Genomic DNA, 21,127 nt, shown 5'->3' on the forward strand with positions numbered 1-21,127 from the left:
GATAGATTAAACCACTGTAACCCCAACGTCTTCCCAGGCATTCCTTCTCCTATTCCTTCCCCTACCAGCTACTTCACTCCTCAGGCTGACTTCATTTCACATTTAGGTACCGACTTAAATGTCATTCCCGTCTCACTTGATTGCCATCATGATGCCCCTCATAACTGGAAGAGGTTACAGAGGTACAGAGGAATATTTAAGAAGCTCTTAGGGAGTGGGTGGAACCTTCCAATGTCTCTCCCTCTTCACCACCTCCTCTGTACCCTCTCTTGATCTTGTTTCTTCTCAACTTACCTAGCTATTAACTAATTTCTTTCATGCTCATTGTTCGTGTGTTTCCCCCACCTCTGTTTTTCTTTCCTCATTAATTGTTTATCCACTTTACATCCCAATCCTGCTTACCCATGCAAGTGGCTGCTTTGAAGATCTTCCAATGTTTCACACATTAAGTTCAGGGCTTAGTGGTCTTTAGTCTCTTCACAGGCCAATGTAAAAGCTTCAGAATCTTCCTTGTAGTTTCGCTTGTCATTGTTCTTCTCATTGCTCCTTCCCAGTCCTTAGCTCTCTGACTTTCCCTGCTGGCCTGAGGAGGTTGGTTGTACTTACAGCATCCATGATCAGTGATGGATCCGACAGTCACCAGTATGACAGGGGCATGTGTTGAACCCCATAAAAAAGAAAATAACAAAGACGTGTTTAACTGGCATTTAGGATCAAGAAGGGAGAATGAGTAAGTCTCAAGTGGAATTGTTTGGCCACTGTTAAAGTAGACCAGTGAAAACACTGTCATCTGGCTACTTCCTGAAAAAGAACACCAAAAGTTAGCTGAGGGAGAGCACTTGGAATTTTTTTGTAGAAAAAAAAAATAGATGAATAGAAGTTCTACTGGAAAGAACACCTCAGGGCATTTGAAAAATGAGGCTGCAGGACCGGGAGAGAGAAGAGACAGAGCTAAAGCCCAAGAAGACACATGTGAATTCCTTCCTCAGCCATGTACTGCATGTTGACATGTAATAACGGCCGCACTTATCAATCAATCGGGTGGTATGCTATAGTACACAGGGTCCTGCACAAGGTGAGTCCATCTGGATTTATATCTCGATTTTACACAGAAAGTGAAGCCTAGAAAAATGAGGAATTTATCTACAGTGTGACTGTGGCAAGAATGACTTCCTATGCCTCATAACCCTGACATGGAAAATAATTTATTTGAGTCCCGAGCTACAAAACCCTAACTTTAAATGTACATCACAAGCTTTCCCATTCTCAGAAGGCCGTCTAACCTGTTTAAAAACACCATGAAGGTTTTTTTTTTTTTTTCATCATTTGAGGGACTTCTGAAATGATTTCCTACTTCAATTTCTTTAAAAAAGTCAACATCACTAAGGTATGCGGCCTCGGCTGTGCCCATTAAGACTGAAACATATACGCCTGGTACTGACTTCCCAATAAATACTTTTAAAATAAAACTTACACCTAGCCCTGCATATTATAATGCGGTAAGAATGGCTTCTATTAGCAATTATGAACACATACCCATACCCACATACTGAAACCAATGCTTCTTTAATACAAGTCATGGGCTGTAAAACTAACTAGTTAACAACTAATGTGTGAAATCAAATTTACCCTCCTAAGATCTATGCTCCAGTTGGTAGATGGGGCGGTGATCCTCACTTAGGATCTGGTAGCCCACTGCAGAGACCGACAAGGAATGGAAAATGTTCACTTAAATTTTAAATTCTAAAGGTTCAAAGCAGATCCCTTTTATTCAAGGACAGAAAGGGGGACACTGGCGAGACTAGTAAGCTGTGTTTTATGATATAATGCACACTCAAAACCAAACCATAAAACCCCCAACCCTTCAGAGAGGTTGTCATTTTTGACTGTCTCACTGTTAGATTTCTCCTGGAACTGGGTAAGAACTGTTTCCACAGGTTCGGTGCCAAGCACAGCAATGGTCGATTTGGCGAGGTGAGAGGCAGGGAACCTGACAGATACTCAAACTTACAGTACTCATCTTTTATTTTTATATATTTATATTACGATATTGTACAGTTTCTGAAGCTAATAACAGAGTTCTCTTGCATGTACATTTAAAGCATAACAAAATAAAACGTATTTCACAAAAGAAATTCATATTACAGTACTGTGGGGATCAGAGGCAAAGAGTGTGCACTTGTGGGTGATGAACAATACATTCGATTCAAAAGAATAATCTGTGTGAATAACAGCTTCTTGGCTATAATAAATACAGGACAGGTTAAGAGCAACACCTGGAGTTTACGGATACAAGACAGGTGTTTTGTAATGGACGCACTTAGGAACGGTAGAGCGCTCTTGACTTGGCAGCGGCATCTTGCTAGCTCTACAATCATTAGACCTTTTTGAGCACTGCAGATGAGGCTACCCTACATTCACCACCCCATACCTCAGCGTGCCAACCGCAGTTACTGCCCATTTTCCCCTGGGTAACTAGTACCAATGTTCAAGCAAGGTTTCAAATCAGCCGTACCTTTAATTTGACCTGTTACTCAAATCAGTTCAGTTCCAACATTCAACTTCATATCAAATTACTCATAAACAGAAATATAAAGAGTATATTTTATAGGTGATGGTTAAGATTAGAAATTCTAATCAACTCCATAACCATTTGCAAATATCACACTGAATTTATTGTTACACAGTAGATTCTTTGGAGGTGGGGTGGATATGAACACTTGGACTAAAGGACAGTGACCATCCCTAACCATTAAGGTCTCCAGCTCCCCCCAGTCCCCCTCCCCCATTTTTTAGAAGACCGATTCACAAAGCAAAATCACTACAAGGGATAAGCCTTGTATTTTCATTGATTCGGTTTTGGTTTTTTTGAGATAGGCTTTTCTCTGTGTAGCCCAGGCTGTCCTGGAACTCATAGAGATCCACCTGCCTCTGCCCTCCAAGTGCTGAGATTAAAAGTATGCACCACCAATGCCGGGCAGAACCTTTTGTTTTCAAAGATGGAAAGAAAATGACTCTTGTAGGCAGGGGATATTGCATCTCGGTCAGTCCTGTGACATTAGAGTGGACATAGCACAATACAAATAAATGGTCGCCAGAAGCAGCTTTCTTCACGCCTCTGGATAAATGCTCTGAGCCACTAAGATCTGGGACACACCCAGTTCAGCCTTCAGGATGAAAAACCAACCAGATGTCCCTTGTCTAAGACAGCAAGCACAGCCAATTAAAAGACGAGCCACTATTTTGAAAACTTACAGATTGCTTGACAATAACTATAGAAAGAATACTCTGTGAGAAAACAAACCCAAGAGCTCTTTTGGCCACAGTACAAGCTGCCCCACCAGCAGGATAAGCCTTCCCAATGTTCAATCATGGGACACAGTGTTCTGCAACCGCCACGGCCGCTCTGTTCTTTGGCTCCACAAGTCTTTCAAGACACTGGTTGGTATTAAGATGAAGACATTCAGGGAAAACAAATTCCACCTCAGGGTTTCCTAAATAGCTCTCCTTTTTATATTTTTTTCTTAACTAAAATGAGCATCACCCATGTCTGTCATCTTCATACACAAATATAGTACTTTACTCCAAAGTGTCTCCACAGAAACGCTGCTCTCCTAATGGTTCTGTCTATTAAGGGCCAGTCTCCATGGCCTTACACATACTCTAAAATTATAACCCTGTCAAACAACATCGACATCCACAGGCACATTTTAACATACATCTTCTCTTCCTAACAAGATAAAACAGATGCACACAGAATGGCCCAAAAGTTTTTTAAAAAAAGTTTCAATCTAAGAAAAGTGTTGGCATACCAAATCTCTTTTACAAAGGGAGTTCGTTGTCAGAGAATCTGAAACATTTAGTGGATAAAATGCACACACAATATAAATAAGAAAGTAACTTGAATAAAAAAAAATTCTGAAGGGGAACTGATCAAAACTTCATTCAATATATGAATAAAAATATACACTTACATTACAGTGTATAGCTATGAGTTAAGTGTATTTAGATTTGTAAAGAAATTGAACTATAGTTACTACAAGATTATTCCAGAATATTCTTCAAATGTACAGTAAGAACACAAAGCCTTGAGCAATGTGCAACTTTAAAAATGACTATCACGCCAGGCAAACAAGTCCTTAACCACTTTTAAAATGGCTTCATTCACACCATTTAAACACAAAAAGGCTTTCAAAGGCATTAAAACACGAGACTTTCAGTGTCCAACTCACATTTCGTCCTCTATGTTTTCACATTTAATAGTTGCATTTTGAGTGTATAAACTAAAAATTTTCAATCTTTCTCAAAAGTTCATGTCTGCATTTAGTATAAGAATTATATTCGAAAACTATAATGCTAAGAACTAAATAAAACATGTACTTCAAACTTAAAAAAAAACAAAGAACTTCACAATTATGTCCACTAGGATGTCCGTTAAGTGACTTAAAAACAAACGTGTCACATGCTCAGGTCTTTCCTCGGGTTCTGCCTCCTCCCTCCAGACAGTGCCTCTGTGTCCTCCTCCACCTGGCACTTACTATCTAGAAACACAATCTCTCAGCAGAAACGCTAAACAATTCTCAAACCTTACGCCCTTAAAACCTCTTGTGCTTGCGTCCTTGATGCAATCTGAGCATCCCAGAGTTGGGGGTTGGGAAGGTGACTGAGCCTGGTAGAAAATGAAGCTCATATGAAAACTGGTTAAGGATTCAAAGCGCATTAGCTCTGAAATAGTAATCTTAACACCCAGACAAAAGCGGGGAGGTATGATTTGCACAAAAACACTTTTAAGTTATTTAAGTCGCCGTCTTCAGGGTCTCGTACAGTTTAGCTGCTGGCGGTACAGGCATGCATCCTCTTTGCCACATCATAAACGTAGGCGATGTCCGGTCGCTTCTCCGGATCTGGGTTGATGCATATATTAACTAACTGTCGGAGCTGAAAACAAAACAGAACAAGTTAAATCAGCTTCCTTAATTGTGAGCACCGTAATCTTGAATAGTTAGCTAGAAGGCTTCTAGCTAACTCTAGATACACAGCCTCTACCTGATCTAGAATCTGACACGTTAGCTTTGGCAAACAAGTTTTCCATACAAAGTGATGAGAGTACATGTGGATCAGACACATTTATCATAAGTGAAAAATATATAACATTTGGTACTTTTATACTTTGTCAGCATGGTAAAGTATGAATATTACTCTAATACTTAAGTATGCAAAGTAGTATTTAAATGTTCCCACTTTAGAAAGGAGTTGAGATCTATATAAGGGGGAGGAGTGGGGATGGGAGGGGGGAGATCCTCAAAGGTTAAGATACTTTCTTTTCCAGACTCAACAATTAAAATGTTGAGTTTTATTCTCAATTCCAGTAACCTCTGGCAATTATGTGTCTCTTTGTAACAGCATATAGCATCTTTATATCCACATCTTCTTGCCCTGTACCTGTTATCATTAGCAATACTTTAGACATTTTGAGAACGTTCCGGCATGCAGATTAGCATAGCACTTGGTGAGTTATTAAATCTGCATTTCTTCATGTCCTTCATTGCAGATATTCATAGTCAACCAAGATTATCAATGGGCAGAGTAACAGTTTATTTTGTAACACTGCTACATCATACAAGCCAGTTCCGAAGCTTCCCTGTCTCTCAGAGAACTTCAGAACAGGGTGCTCTCTGTAGCCAATGAACAACCAATGGCCAGCCCTGATTCACTGAAGAGGAATCAACCACAAGCACAGGAGGAATAGAACACAGCTGAAGACAACAGAGATTACAGGGGTGCCCAAAAGGGGCAAGGGCTAGCACCAATGAGAAACAGAGGTAGGGGCACCAGTGGGCAGCTGAGAGGCATACTACCCAGCTGTACAGGGGGAGCCTGGAGGATTCCAGAGGCTGTGGTAGAGAAAGGCGATGCTGAGTTAACAGTGCTTGCTCTGCAGGCTCTTTTATATGCCCAATCCCCACCACTTAAACAACCAAACAAAACCCTATTGCCATCAAGTTTTCTTTGCCAGTGGTATTACTGACAGATTTATCACTGTCAGCTCTATAAGATATGGGATAGGCAGACCTCAATGTACTTATGAGTGAAATTTTTTATAAAGTGTTTGTATGATTTAACATGACTTAATCTCCCTAACAACTCTCCAGGAATACTACTACCAAGGCAGCCCAGTTTTATAAAGCAGCAGGGTCCAAGATCCTAAAGGCCTTAGAAGCAGATTTGAACTGAAAGGGTTTCACTTTAGGCACAGGCTTTCTAAGAACTTTGTGTTACTGTCCTAAAAATTCTAACTTGGTCTACAGGTCTCTCTGCATGGCCACTTCTGAGAAAGGGTGAGAGAGCCATTGACACGGTGCAGGGCGGACTGTAGGTCATTTGTTTTTCAAGAGATTGCTAGCACTGACAGTCATTACAAGTTGGTGTTTTATAGCCATAGAAATCCTATGACCAAAAAACAAGTTGGGAGGAAAGGGTTTATTTGACTGATAACTTTCCACAGTGTCCATTAAAGGAAGCCAGGACACGAATTCAAATTAGGCAGAAACCTAGAGGCAGAGGCTATGAGGAGTGCTGCTTATTGGCTCACTCACCCTGCTTTTTTATAAAACACACAACTACCAGCCTAGTGGTGATACAACCCGCAATGGGCTGGGCCTTCACTCTTACGGAAGTGTTTGCTGAAGGATTGTGGCCTGGAAGTGGATAGGAACTCCACAGGAAGTCAGCAGAGTCAATTAACATAGACCCTTGGGGCTCTCAAAGACAGAACCACCAACCAAAGAGCACACACAGGCTGGACCTAACCCCCCTCCCCCAAACACACGTAGCAGATGTGCAGCTTGGCCTTTATGTGGGTCCCAGACAACTGGAACAGGGGCTGTCCCAAAAGCCGTTGCTTGTCTGTCTGTGGGATCTGTTCTCCTAGCTATGTGGCCTTGTCACACCTCAGTAGAAGAGGATGTACTTAGCCTGACAGAGACTTGATATGCCAGGGTGGGGAGATACAGGAGGTAGGGGGTGGGGCAGTCCAGCCTCTCATAGAAGAGGGGAAGGTGGGGGTAAGAATTGTGGGAGGAGGGTGACTAGAATGTAAAGTGAATTAAAAAATCATTTATACAATTAAAGTATACACATACACACATGAAAATGTCTTACAGTCAGGTCTTATGGGGGGCATTTTCTAGTTGAGGTTAACTCCTTTCAAATAACTCTAGCTTGTATCATATATATATATATATATATATATATAAAACAGGCCACACAATCAGGCTCTAACAGTAATGGCTCTGGAGTCACAATTCATAGGACAATTTGGATCAAATAGGAGCAGCTTTATACTCAAGACACTCAACTGTTGACACAAATGTGTTCATACGAATATTATGACCCAGCATTGACAGTTTTAATTGCAACTGCAGTGTTCTTTTAACAATGACCCAACCATGAAACTAGCAGGACCTTCTCCAAACAAAAGGAACTTGGATTCAACTTAGAGCAATCTTGTCATTAGATTATAATCAAGACCTCTGGTCCTCACACTGGGAAGACTGGATTGAAATCCTAGGTTTTTTGTTTTGTTTTTTTTTTAAATAAGCTCCAGAGAAAGGAGTATGGAAGTCCTTATATAATATCCTCATAAAAATAAAAAGTGACACTAAGTGTTCTCTCAAAGTCAGACATTAAAGTCAAACATTAAAGATCAGATGAGATCATTATATGCAAGACCTTACTCAGTGGTATGTGTGTGTGTGTGTGCGCACGCATGCTTCTAAGAAAAGCTACACAGGTTGAGCTATCCACTAGCTTGAAGCAATTTTCCTATTTCTGCCACCTGAGTGCTGGGGATTAAAGGCCTGGTCCCTTAGTATTATCTTTCTAAAATGTTTCTCTAGCTCTCTGGAAAAAAGCAAGCTATTCTGAAATTCTTCAACAACCATCCAATGCTTTGCAATGACAGTAACTACTATATTTTTAACCACACTAAAAGAAAATGACAAGAAAATGAAGTCAAGATTGCTATCTCCATCCTTCTTTTTTTTTTTTGTTTAAGTTTTACTTTCTAAGACCACTACGCTTAAATGTTTGCTTAAATGTGTGTGTTGAACCAAGATCTATCCAGTTATTACTTTAAAGACCAGCATCTAATTTATAACCTTGACAAAAACAAGAACAGAGAATGGAAGCCAAAAGATCCTTTTTTAATCGCACAAAGCTTACTTTTCACCTTGTACCTTTTTAAGATCATATGTTATTGTTTTTAATAGAGTATTCCAAAAAGGTCTATCCACATAAGAGCCTTTACAAAGCTAGAGAAAACTGCTACCATGTATGTGCTTCAGAGGTCTTTAAAAAGGAACACAGAAACATTTAAATGACTAGAAGCTAATAAAATGATTCTATATAATATCTGTAAAGTTATAAATTTAATGCTTTCAAATTCAGTGGATAAATCATTAATATATTTTGATCTATGTCTTTCCAAAGAGATATCAAAGCATGCAGCCAAAAACCAGGAATATTAAAGAGAGTGTCAAGAGTCATTGTTCTCAGGGTGCTAACCCAATTACAGTTCAAGTTTAGCCACGTAGGGGTAATAACAGTCAGCTCTTTGTGCGTTATCGCTTTAGGTCACCACCACAATTCTCAATAGGACAATAAAGACTAATTCTATTGGTACTGTTCTTTATCACCCCCATCCTAATCCCTCTGAGACCAATTATGCTGTATCAGCCTTCCAGATATGCCCAATTTCCATCTATCCAAGGACACACTTTAGCACCCCAATGTGGACCTAATACATTCAAGCCACTATATCTGGAGCTTTAGATATTTATACAAAATGATTAGGCATATCCAGCATGGACACCAAAGTGTCACTAATGATTGACCTTGGGGTAAAGAAAAAAAATGCCATTGTACACTGACGTGATGTAATGTCTGCATTTCACAATCGGAGATCATTCAGCATCTTTATAAACTGAAAGTCTTACAGAAAGTTACATGGTTTTATAGGATCCCACAGGATATATGAAACACAGGGCAGCGTTTTGGAGTCATGTCTTCAAGGAATAATTCCCCAGTGTCACTTCTGTAACACAGGTGAATATGGGAACACACACACACAGCTTAATCTTGCACAGCAACCGTTTGGAGAGTGACCAAATAGCACAGTGCTGAGACTAGGAAATTTACTAAAACAGTTTTAAGAAGAAACATCAAATGTTCACAGTTTCTGAGATAAGACCGGATGAGAATTCAAATAATAGCATAACAGTAATATTCACATTCAATAAGTACACACGCTATAGTAAATATTTTTATTTCACTTGGACTATGCATTAAATGCACCTAAAGATTAAAGGCACCTCTAAAACTGCCTGTGTAACAAAGGTTATTAATGGCATTCATTTTGGTGTTATTATAAGGTTGGGAAGGAGTTGCCTGCACCAATTTAAACCAATCTGACTAATTTTTAATAATAACCGTAAGTAATTCATAAAAATTCTATTAGAACTTGAGAAACTAGAATTTGGTAAATAAATATCTGATTTGTTAAGTTCAAATATTTTCTATTACTTATAAACTTCCACTAATTCCAAAACTTGAGAACGAGCCTCTCCAATTTTCAAGCTTGTTTTCCTATTTACATGAGGCATGACTTTATGAGCTCAAAACCAAGGTTATTGTAGTTACTGAAAGTTTAAAGCGCCTTCCTTAAACATCTTCCTTAGGTATATCTTGATGTTTAAAACTTGAGAATTACTCGTAAATGTTAACTTAAAACCTGTCATCTCTAAGACTTTTATTTTCTTTCCCTTTGCAAACAAAGCAGCCTGATTACTTGGGGCTCATGCTTACACACTCAAATAATTGCCACTTTCCATAAAGTATTCCCCCAGTCCTTTCTTTTCATGTCATGTGGTCCCTGAGTGGCCACAGGCCAGATGAGCATCCTGGGGACATGAACACTCGTGTCAGAGAAGGTGAGGAGGACTGAGAAGTCCACAGAAGCCCAGACCTGCCTGTGGTAAGCATCTGAGTAGTTTCTGGGGCTGCCAGCTCCCTGTGGCACAAGCAGGCAGAGGGCCTTCCTCATCCAAGGCAAGTCTACCCGTCTACTGCTTTCAACACATCAAGTCTACTTGATCTATACAAATTGGAACAGAGTCTCCAACTTAGTTTCTTTAATAAAAAAAAGTTGTATTGATAAAAGAGCAGATTCCAAAAGTTGAAAATGCAGTACCAATTTTTTCAAAGCCAAATAATCCTATCAGATTCTCCAATAACCTATACAATCCACAAAAAAAAAACCAGTTTTGTTTAATTAAATATTACCACAGTTGATTGTATCACAGGGAAACTTTCTAAACCTTGTACTACATTTTAGAACAATCTGAAGTCTTGATTTGTATTTGCATGTATACATGTGTACACGCACACAAGTCACAATAATAAAACCTATCTTTGGCCAGTTCTGTTTATTTTTAATGTGCGGATGTGCCAAAAAGAATGAAAAGCGGTAGTTACTGCCAGTTTTAACATGTGAGTGAAGCACTAGACTGCAGTGCTGGGCCAAACCAGAAAAGGCCAGAAAGGAAAAGGACAGCAAGCAGACACTTCTCTAGTTTGCCAGAAAATGAAGAAGGGAGGGCATTCTGTCTTAAAAAGACAACGAAAACAACAGAGTGGGGTAAAAGCTAAGCGGGCTGCAGCTCGGAGTGAAAGCTCGCAGCTTATTTCCTACCAGTTCTGCGTGGATACAATCCCTGGGTCCACATTTCAAAGGATAATTTTATGAGATGCCGTTCCAATGAACTGTTTTTAACACCACAAACTTTCTGTCTGTGAGTTAAAGGTTTGAGAACTATAAAATGAAGTGAAGCGACGTCTGAAATAAAATGAGAGACTATATATAATCTGAAGAGTGATCAATCAATTCTGCTTCATAAAGTATAATTTGGCTTCTTCAGTTATAAAAAGCAATAACAAAGACTTATTAAGCCCAGTAAATTTTCCCAAAAAGAACTGAGAAATATGTTCTGTAAATTTGACATGACTGAGCTGGGCCTGGTGGTACAGGCCTCTAACCCCAGCTACTTGAGGGTTTAAGTCAGGGGAATCACCAGCTCAAATGCAACTGGGGTTGCAGTGTGACTTTAAACTCAGTCTACACAACTTAGTGAGATTCTTTATCTCAATTAAAAATAGAAAAGGGCTGGGCACATATCTCAATACAGTGCTTGCCTAGCAGGCGCCAGGACCTGGGGTTAATACCTGGTGTTACCCAAACAGGATGACTATGCAACATCCGCCATGAAATGAACGCTATCTCCTGTTCTCACAGTCCACTTTAGTAATGAATGAATGAATAAATAAATAAATAATATAACCATCTTATAGGTGTCTAATTTTTTTTTTCCTACTCAAAGCACTCCTGTTAAGTCTGTTTTCTGGGACCAAGATGAACCCATTTTCAGTTTATCTGTGAATCCTTCGTTTGACGTTCAAAACTTTTTACCATTTAGATATTCAAGTTATTTTTCCCTCCAGGGTCTAAAGAGACAACTGACACATGATTTCTACGACTGTTCCAGGGTCTCTACAAGAAATGAAGCCCAGGGACAAAGTGTGTGTCATTTCCTAGTCAATGCCCCAGATGTCTGAGTTGATGAAGCTTATGTAAAAGAATGAGAAGAAAGCCCACATCGGCCGATAGGCCGCTGGGAATTCTTGTGCCTCACTAGACAATTCTTTTGAGAAGTTTCTATCATTCCATTATTACTGATTAGGCTGTTGTTTTCAAATTTCTTCTTTTTAATACCAGCTCCATTACTTTCTCATTCCTTCAATCGATCCATCACTCAACTTTTAAAATCCATCAGGCCTAGCCAAGAGCAGAGCGGCTGCAGACGCTTGACATTGTGGAGATGATGGTGTATATACTATACCGAGGAGCAGCCATCATGGGCTATGACTGCCCAGGGAAGGCGAGGGGCAGAAGAGTCAGGGGAATGGTAGAGAAGGCCAGCAGGCACAGAGGAAACAGCATCCTATAAAGCATGAAGAACCACGGACCTCATAGCAGAACTCACACTAGCCATGAAGGGAAAGGAGAAGCAGCCATGACCATTAAGTGTTAAGTAGAGGTCAGACCAAGCAGGCAAATGGAGACAGTTTAAACTGAGAACAATCTGAGGGAAGGTAACTGCTTTCAAGTACAGTAAGTCTCTACTCACATATGGATGAGGGTGTTACAGGGATAAAAAAAGACTAAGGAATACCAAATTTGCATAAAACAAAATCATAAACAAAGGTCACAATATACATTTTCTAAGAGCCTCCATGCATTGCTGAAATATTTTAATCTAGAACCTACATTATATGTACACAAACGCCATACTTCAGAAGGAAAGATCTGATGTACCAATATTTCCAAAGCATATTGCTTTGAATTTTAGTGTTAAACTGTATTTATCATGTATGGCACAACATTGGGGAAATTTCCAGTTTTTTAAGCACTGGAGTTCTTTTAAATTTAAACTGTATTTAAAAGTCTTGTTATTGTTCTTTACAACTCCTACTGCTGAGGTGGGCTGGCAAGGAACTCGGTACTATGATGAAGTATTCCTTTTAAGTCCTTTGTGGGCAGGAAATCTAAAAGTGTTATCAGTGCCTAAGGAAATCCGGAAAGCTCTCAACATACTCCAAGTTATCTGTTTTCATTTTTCTCTCACAGAAACCTACTGCTTTAACTATTAAAGACACATACATTGAGTCTTTCGAGCAAGTTCGGTGCTAAAGTTTGTACTTACCTTCTCATGGTCCTTACTCTCTGCCAGCCTAATACCAATGTGGACTTCTAAACCATTAAACACCCTTCATAAGAAGCACTGGAGAGGTCACTAATGTCATTACAGCGGCACGAAATCCGCTTAGGATTCCGTTGCTGCCACAAATTTGGAATCATTATTTCATAAACAAATTTAGTTCCTCATTAAGGAGGGGAAACATTTATCAACAGCGCCAGCGTTTCCAAGTCTTGTAGGACTCTCCTGATCAGATTAAAGCAAGTCTGTTATACAGGCTGCATGCTCGTCAGCACGATTTTCAAGTTTGCTTCTTACGAATCATTTTCCATGTTTACCAAAGGTGTCATGGCCGTCCACTTCATGGGGGCATGACAAAGGCTTTACCATTACCAGAGACTGCACCGTCTCCTTTGGAAGGTGCGCCATATAACACGTTTTGCTTTATAGCTCTTTTTTGGAACTGGTAACTATACATGGTGAAGTAAAAAAAAAAAGTGGAATCTATTTTCCTTTCCCAACTTGAAGACCTTCTATCTGGGCCAGACTTTGATATTTGCCCCTTGGCTGAGAAGCCGCATATCCAACTTCACACTTAGCTGCAGTGAAGTAGCCCTGCAGGCAGGCCGACTTCAACGAACCACTAGTGGTATCATCATTAAAATCCTGCTGAAGGTCACCATGGTAACCGCCTGCTGAGGCTTCGCTGCTGCACCCGGCATCTCCTAATCAGCTACCATGTGAAATGCAAATTCAGACAGTCTGAAAATTAGTCAAGAAGAATAGGGGATGAGGATGCAGATACGTGAAATATTCATGCGCTTCACGGAGAAAAGAAGGCAGCGAGAATGACACAACAAAGAGCGGCGCCTGACATTCCTGCTATCCATTTTGCATTATTGTTCGCACTCTCCTGTATTTCTAGGCCGAGGAGTTCTGAAGTTGGCTTTGTGAAAGGCCGTATTGGTATTCCGTACCCAAAATAGTAATTAAAAAATGGCTAACATGAGAGCATTAGCATCAAAATAAAGATAATACTTTAAATTACCACCATGGCTTCCTAAGAGTATATTCTAATTATCTAAAATGCGATGCCATGGAAGCAAAAAAATGTAGGCATCGCTCGTTATTAGTATCGAACTATTAGATGAATGTGTACTAATTATATTCTGGGAACGCACATGATTTACATAGAGTAAAAAAAAATATATCTTTAGAGATGTTCATTATCCAGGCTGCTATGAGCTCAGATTCCCTGGTAGGATACTAAAACCAGATGCTATCCATTTCACAATAGAAAGCATGACAAGATCACTTAATATGCGGACACTATAATTGTTCTTCATTTTTCCTTTGCTCCTTTCCATTTTCCTGGGGCAGAAATATCTGTTGCTCATGAGACGGAGATGTCCAAGGCTTTAGTGCTTTCATAGGTAGGTCCCAGATGAGAAGTCCCAAACGAGCCTGTAAGCTCATCTTAGTTGACCCGCGACACTACCACTCTGCACGCCCTCAAATAATCATGATATGTTAGGATAAAATGGAAGATGCCGTTTAATGAAAAACTGGATGTTGGGTAAGTTCCAAAACAACTCATTCCAGTGCACGAGCAAGGCAAGCATGGATTCAGATCTTGAAAGCCTTTGAAAATTGCCAGTCCCATCCAATTTATTTTATAAACAGGTCTAGCACAGGTAACCATAAAACACTCACCCAGAGGAATGTGGCTGAAGCGGTGATGGGTGGTAGGGCAGGTATGGCCCAAGGACCAAGAAAGAAAAAGGCTCAGAGACAAGTGGCTGAGAGGTTCATGATTCAGACTTGGAAAACACCAGGATCAAAGTTCTACCAAAGTAAGTTCTCATTGTTTTCTTGTCTATGAGGTTGGGATGGAGGATACAGCCTGTCACAAGAGGCTGGGGGAATGAGGGCTGGGTTGGAATGCTTGCCTTCATTGGGTTCACTTCACACCAGGAAAGAACTATCTACGGTTCCCTCACGTGTTGCGTCGGGTCCCACTCCTCTCTATGAGCTGCAGAGTGAGTCTAACAGCGAGACTCAGAAGATATAAGGAATCAAAGCACTCTTTCTGCTACCTGGGCCATCCATCTGTGTTTCTAAGTAAAGTAAAATCTCTTAGTAAAGTATGTTGACAAAATGAACCGATGTATGGGCTGAAGAGTCCTCACCTCCTCGGAATAGTGATCTGATGGGAGAGGTGGGTAGTCACACTGTTCTATCTTCTTACACAGAGAGTACAGATTCATCTTGTCTCCGTAGAAAGGACTCTGCAACGCCGCCATCTGCAAAACACAGTGAAATTGATGTACGTACAAAGTAACTCTAAAGGCGACTGCATCGGGTACGGGAAACTGAGGCAGAAAATAATTATGAACACTTTGAATAAAAGTGTATGAGCATTTTGATTTTTATGATTACTTTTTTCTGAGCATTAAGTGTGAAAAATACTAATTTTATTTTTTGAAACATTTAAAACTCCTTAAGAGAAACAGCTAGCACAACTCATACAACGTATAATAATATTAAGAAATGGAAGATAATGTGTGTAGGTATACAGTCATATTTCATCACAAAACAGCTATTAAGTGGTATGGCTCAACTATGTAATGGTCAAATATAAAGCTGATGTCAAATTGAATTAAATATATCAAGGACTTAGGGGACAGAAGGCATGACATATACATTATACATAGTATATTCTTTAAAAAAGATTACTTTGTGAAAGAAAAGACATTTTTAACACTGTAATAGATTCTTAAATAGTTTAAATCATAACTGTTCTTTTAATAATGTCTCAGAAACATTAAATGTGTTAAAAAAATCCATAACTCCTAGATACAATTCAAGGTATCCAAAGGTGATTTTTTTTTAAACGTGGAAAAAAAAAAAACATGACTTAGAGGATAAAGCACTTTAAAAAAGACATTACTGAATTTCAATGTGTTTTAAGACAAGGTTTCAACTTGACATTTAGAAGCACAAGCAGCTACTTGGTAAGCAAGGTTGCAAACTAAAAAATTCAATTTAAAATGTTCCCATCCTGTTCAAAACCTTCTAAATCTCTGAGCCGCAGCCGCCGGAATACAGCGTGGAGGGGCAAGCTGCCCCCAAGTCAGTCACCCTTTTCTACATGTGCTAATAAGTTTGATTTTGGAAGGACAATGTGTACATTCCCCAGACAGGCAGAGTGTGTGTGAAACACGCTGGTCCATGCTGTGCTACTCAGTGAGCGTCAGTGGGGACAGGACAAGCTGAAAATGGCTCTCATCTGTCTTCTGTGCAATAGGCTGGGCTTAACTCCTTCAGAGCCTCAGCCTGGAGGGGGGCAGGGCTAGAAATCCGCCTGGAAAGCAGTTTTACAGCCAGTTTCCCCCAACCTACATTTCATACAAAACCTACACACACTCACACAGAATAACCTTGGGGATGGTTGTCCCGCAAGACGATGTAAAGTAAATAACAATTTGAATGTCCTAAACACACAACAATCAGCAAGAATTTCTAAGGGAGGACCCACCACCATCATAAACAACATTTACATTTAAAATGTAAGAACGCTATACAATAAAATCAAGTGTTTAAAAAAAAAATGCCACCTTAAAAATGCATTGTCGATATGAACTAGCATCTCTCCACCTCTCTAAGACCTTAAGTAAATGTACATCCATTTTCTATCATATGATGGGAGTTCATTATATTACTTTTGTCTCAATACTGCAGAGTGTTAAAAAAAAAATCTGGGTGTCCCCTAAGGAGTTAAATAGGAATAGTATATTTTCATGCATCTCCTGCTTTGACAGATGAAAAATGTCAACTGTCCTGTTTTTATTTTCAAGCTTTTGCACTATTCATCTGGTTCATTAGTGCATCTCGGCGCTGCCCCTGACAGCTGCTCGCCCGCTCCTCCCAGCAGCTGAATTTTTCAGGCTAATTTGATCCTCCACACTGAGACGATCGCTAGAATGATTGACTCGCTCCCTGACCTCCAGGGTCTGACTTTCCTCATTAGTATTCTGGGGGTGTCGGAGGGACGAAAGCCCACTGTCTGTCTTCGGGCCTGGTGGCAGCTCTCTTTTTTTTTTGAACTGTAAGCCACCAACCTACAACCCTGTAAGGATGCGATTGCTGCACTGAACAATAAAGGAAATGTGTAAAACCTACGTTTCCATGTAAAGGTCCGTGTAGCAAAGCATAGCATCTTGATTTTAATTAGTAAAGTCTACTTTGTTGCATATCAATTAAAACCGCACTCCTAGTTTTTTTTTTTTTTTTTCTTTCTTCAAAGGTTTCGGGAATATTTGAAAGTCTAATTTCCTGAGTTTAAAGTACGTTCTGAAAAAGGGCTTCCTACTCCTTCATTGTTAAGGGTGATTTCTTGGTGGATTATGATAGGGAAAAAAAAATCTATCTCATGTTATAGACAGTTCTGAAAGGCGAAATTACACCAAAAGATAAATGAAGAAATATGGAATATGAAGACACTGAATGTTCTGTAAAAGTTCTCAACTCTTCGAGAAGGGTTCAGAGATAGACCGTAGCATGAACGTGGTAAACACTTGAAATTAGCAAGTCATGTGTTCCTTGAGAACGTGGGAATGGTCAAAGAAAGAACTCTTATTTTGGTGATCATATATACAAGTGGACCCTGCCTCTTAAAGGCAACTATACAATGTGGATAATCGTTTCAATTTTGATATGAGATTGTTAGCATTGAAAGATCCAATAAACATCTTCCTCTAACACTAACTTAGCTAATACTACCTCAGCTCAGCCTTTCTCCTGCCACTGCTAAATTTCATTGCATTATTAGGAACTTATTTCCTACCTACTTTTAGGCTGTTTAAAGAGATAATATTCCTTTGATTTCAGATTATGGTCCGAACTATTCTAATGCTACCTAGCCAGGTTAAAAGAAATTAAAACACACACACACACACACACACACACACACACACACGAAGTGATTAATTTAGAAAATTACTCTGAAGCCAATTCTTATCAATATTGCCTTCCAAAAATCATCAGCCAAATCCAGAGTGAGCCCAAACCTCCTGGCACTCCATGGACACATTAGGATACACAAACAGAATGGGCCCCTCATGGGCACATGAATACAGCCACATGTGCTCTGTTACATCACTGACACCCAGAGCTGTGGTGAGTTCATGCAAGAGCACTGTGAAGCCCCTTGAGCAGTCTTTGGTCATCGGAGAAAGCCCCCAACCGGAAAGGTCAGTTTCCCTAAATGAAGGAATCTGAAATCAGCAAAACTCCAAAAGGTCAATATGCATTTCACAAAGCACATCATGGAGCTACCGCCAAGTAAACGTGGCACGATCATGACAGATGACACTGGGTCAGGAGAACAAAACAGACACGGACTTTAGATTCCTTCCTGAAACGTAGAAATTATTCCATGCATTGTGTTTCAACTCAGGAAAGCTTACTTAGATGCTCACTGATTTTAATTGTAATCTTCGACTCTGTATCTTCCTGATGTATAATTAAAATTCTTTCCTAGGAGTCACTGACTTGGGAGACTGTCAATGCCACTGCTTTGGAGGATGGTGAAAACTGTGTTAGCAAGGCCCCCTTTTCTACAGCGACAGGACTGCAGCTCACTATCAACAGAAAACCCGCCTAGGGGATGCTAACCCCTATGCTAAGAACAGAATTTGAGCCTAAGTGGTAACCTGCAAGGCTTAGCTATTTGGAAGCCACCCTTAAAACTGGATTTCACTTGTATAAATGGGAAACAACATACTGATAAAGAGACTTAAATACTTTTGTGTCTTAAATCTATGACATTATTCTCCTGCAGTGCATTAAAACGATGCATTCACTCATTTCTCTCTCTCTCTCTCTCTCTCTCTCTCTCTCTCTCTCTCTCTCTCTTTCGTGTGTGTGTGTGTGTGTGTGTGTGTGTGCGCACACACACACACACACACATGATAAACAGAACAGCATTTTATTAAAACAAGAATTAAAAAATAAAGTTCTTGTCAAAAACATGTCAAAATATATTAGACAAAATAAGTACGTTGGGGCTTATAATAAGTCATTACCTGGTGAATTAATTCATCTCCACAAAAACAGACTACAAAATATCATCCGGCACTAGCTATAATATCGCCTGTGTAACATGTGACACTGTGTCAGTGTATAGGACTTATCAACAGTGCCTACCTCATACAGCAGACAGCCGAGAGACCAGATGTCAGACTTGAAGTTGTATCCGTTCTCATGGATCCTCTCTGGAGACATGTAGTAAGGCGTGCCCACTGAAAAGACAAATCCAGTAAAACTAGCACCATACAATGAAGATGTAGCGACCGGAAGAAATTAAAGGATGATTTGAGGGGGCCAAAGCAGGGTGGGGGCAGGGGTGCGATGTGTGGGAGGGTTATAGGGAAGAGTTGGAAGGGAAAAATAATGGAATAGGTAACTTTTTTTTTAAAAGGCAAACAAGAAATATTGAAAAATTAAATATAAAATTTTAAGTTGAAAAAAGAAAAGTTAGCAAGATGTTGTTAGGCTCACCAGGTTTTTCCTGAGAATTCTCGGTTTATTTCCCCTTATTATTCAAGAGTACATTAATATCTATGCTATAATAAAACTGTGATGGCTTAAACCATTCATTGTCTCCCTGGATCACTCCAAGGGGGATGCAAGGAAAACTAGGGTTTTTGTTTTGTTTTGTTTTGTTTTTCCAGAGAAAGCTATGCAAAGGATTCGCATGGGGTTTTCCTCTTTCCAATATGGCTTCTCTATTGCAAATAACTGAACATAATAATATTTTAAGTTAAATATTAGATAAGATCTATGAGGAGTATATAAACGCTGCATGCTCAACCAGCTTCTATAAAAGCAGCCCTGAGGACACAGCCCTGGCTCCTGACACACAGGATCAAACTGCCAGTGCTGTACTTGGTCACTGTGGAGGGGACAGAGGGACTGCCATGAGTCAGACATTGTGCTAGCCTGAGAAAGGGGCCTTAGCACCGACGCTAAAGGACCCGAATTCCTGCTCTTACAGTTTTTAAGATCATTTGGATACTTTTTGGTTTTGTTTCAAAGTACATTTTTTTCCTCTTTTATGACTATATTTTCATAGAGTGAAAACAAGTGACTTTCAAAGTGAACACCTTTACTTTCAAATATCTCACTATTACGTCACCATCATTAGCCTACACCTCCTTGGTAAACAGCAAAACAAGGTCTGCACTTGGTATTCATGAATCTGATTTCCCAAAGCTAACCCTGCAATAACAGTACACCACTGGCCGTGGAGAAAGGATATTTTCTAGGTTTTCTGTTATTTAAAACAAAACAAAACTAAGTGTCTGCTATAAATCTTAAAGAGATAACTCACAGTACTGTAAAAGGAACTTCAATCAGAAACAGTATTAAGAGTCACACCAATTAACAAAGCACCACCCTTGGAAGAAGAAGTCAGCAACAGAATTGAGCTACGTCCTGAGAGAGATCTGTGTGTGGCGCCTCAACTGTGCTGAGCTTGGGAGCATCACAGTTTTACCCAGAAAGGAATACATTTTCCGTGAACGGATGGTCCCTACCAGAGTGGCTCTAAGAGCCAAGCCCATACAGAAGTGAGCAAACGAATCTGATGAGGCAAGAAAATCAAACCTAAAGGAAATCCAAACTCCTCTGAGATAAACATAAGGGGGGAAACCTTAAGAAATCAGTTAATTGTAGCTTATACCTTGAAGGCAAGTTTGCATATTTTAGTAGTGCCAGAGGAAGGAGTTGTTCAGGGTGTGTGTGCGGGGGTTGGTGGGGGGGACGTAGCTTCAAAGTGTCATTATTGTGGGAAATCAACACAAGCCTGTAGCGTCTGCAGCTCAGACCACCTTCTCATAGTTTGCATAAGCAACCCCAATTACTGGCTAGATGTACACACTTCCTCTGCAGAGGAAGGCTGGTGGGTGTAGTTGCAATAATGAGAGAGCTGCTCACAGGCTTCTGGTTACAGGACATAAAGTGAGAGACAGGCAGGGAGGGAGGCCTAAAGAGGCTTCCTGGAAACCACAGGGGGCGGCTGGAAACACGGAGCTTGAAGGTTCAGAAACCTCAGAGTTTACAGAAAGCAAAGGTAATTTTAACCAGGAGCTCTGGGAAGCCTGCTGATACGTTAGGGGTTAGATATGAGTGTGAAAGATTGATGACCAGGAAGAGGACGAACAAATGCTAACACTTTACAGAGATTAGCCTCAGCCCAGCATAACACCTTAACCACAACACCAGCCCGCTCACCAACCGACAGCACCCCCACA

The 21,127-nt window shown here is 40.0% G+C and overlaps 1 protein-coding gene across 4 annotated transcripts in view; it reads right to left on the bottom strand.

Moving 5' to 3' along the window:
- Positions 1 to 2,001: 2,001 nt before the first annotated feature.
- Positions 2,002 to 21,127, bottom strand: part of Nek7 (NIMA-related kinase 7) — a 127,140-nt gene continuing 108,014 nt past the window's right edge. For 3 of the 4 annotated variants that reach the window (XM_063272470.1, XM_063272469.1, XM_063272471.1), the window contains 3 exons: positions 19,020 to 19,114; positions 15,002 to 15,115; positions 2,008 to 4,938 (listed from right to left, as the gene is read on the bottom strand). In XM_063272470.1, coding sequence (XP_063128540.1) covers positions 4,828 to 4,938; positions 15,002 to 15,115; positions 19,020 to 19,114 — 320 coding nt within the window. In that variant the 3' untranslated portion in view covers positions 2,008 to 4,827. Of the gene's footprint in view, positions 4,939 to 15,001; positions 15,116 to 19,019; positions 19,115 to 21,127 lie in introns of all 4 variants that reach the window. The other variant, NM_001108346.3, reaches the window with a different exon arrangement.

This window comes from Rattus norvegicus, chromosome 13, assembly GCF_036323735.1.
Source record: "Rattus norvegicus strain BN/NHsdMcwi chromosome 13, GRCr8, whole genome shotgun sequence".
NCBI classification, from domain to species: Eukaryota; Metazoa; Chordata; class Mammalia; order Rodentia; family Muridae; genus Rattus; species Rattus norvegicus.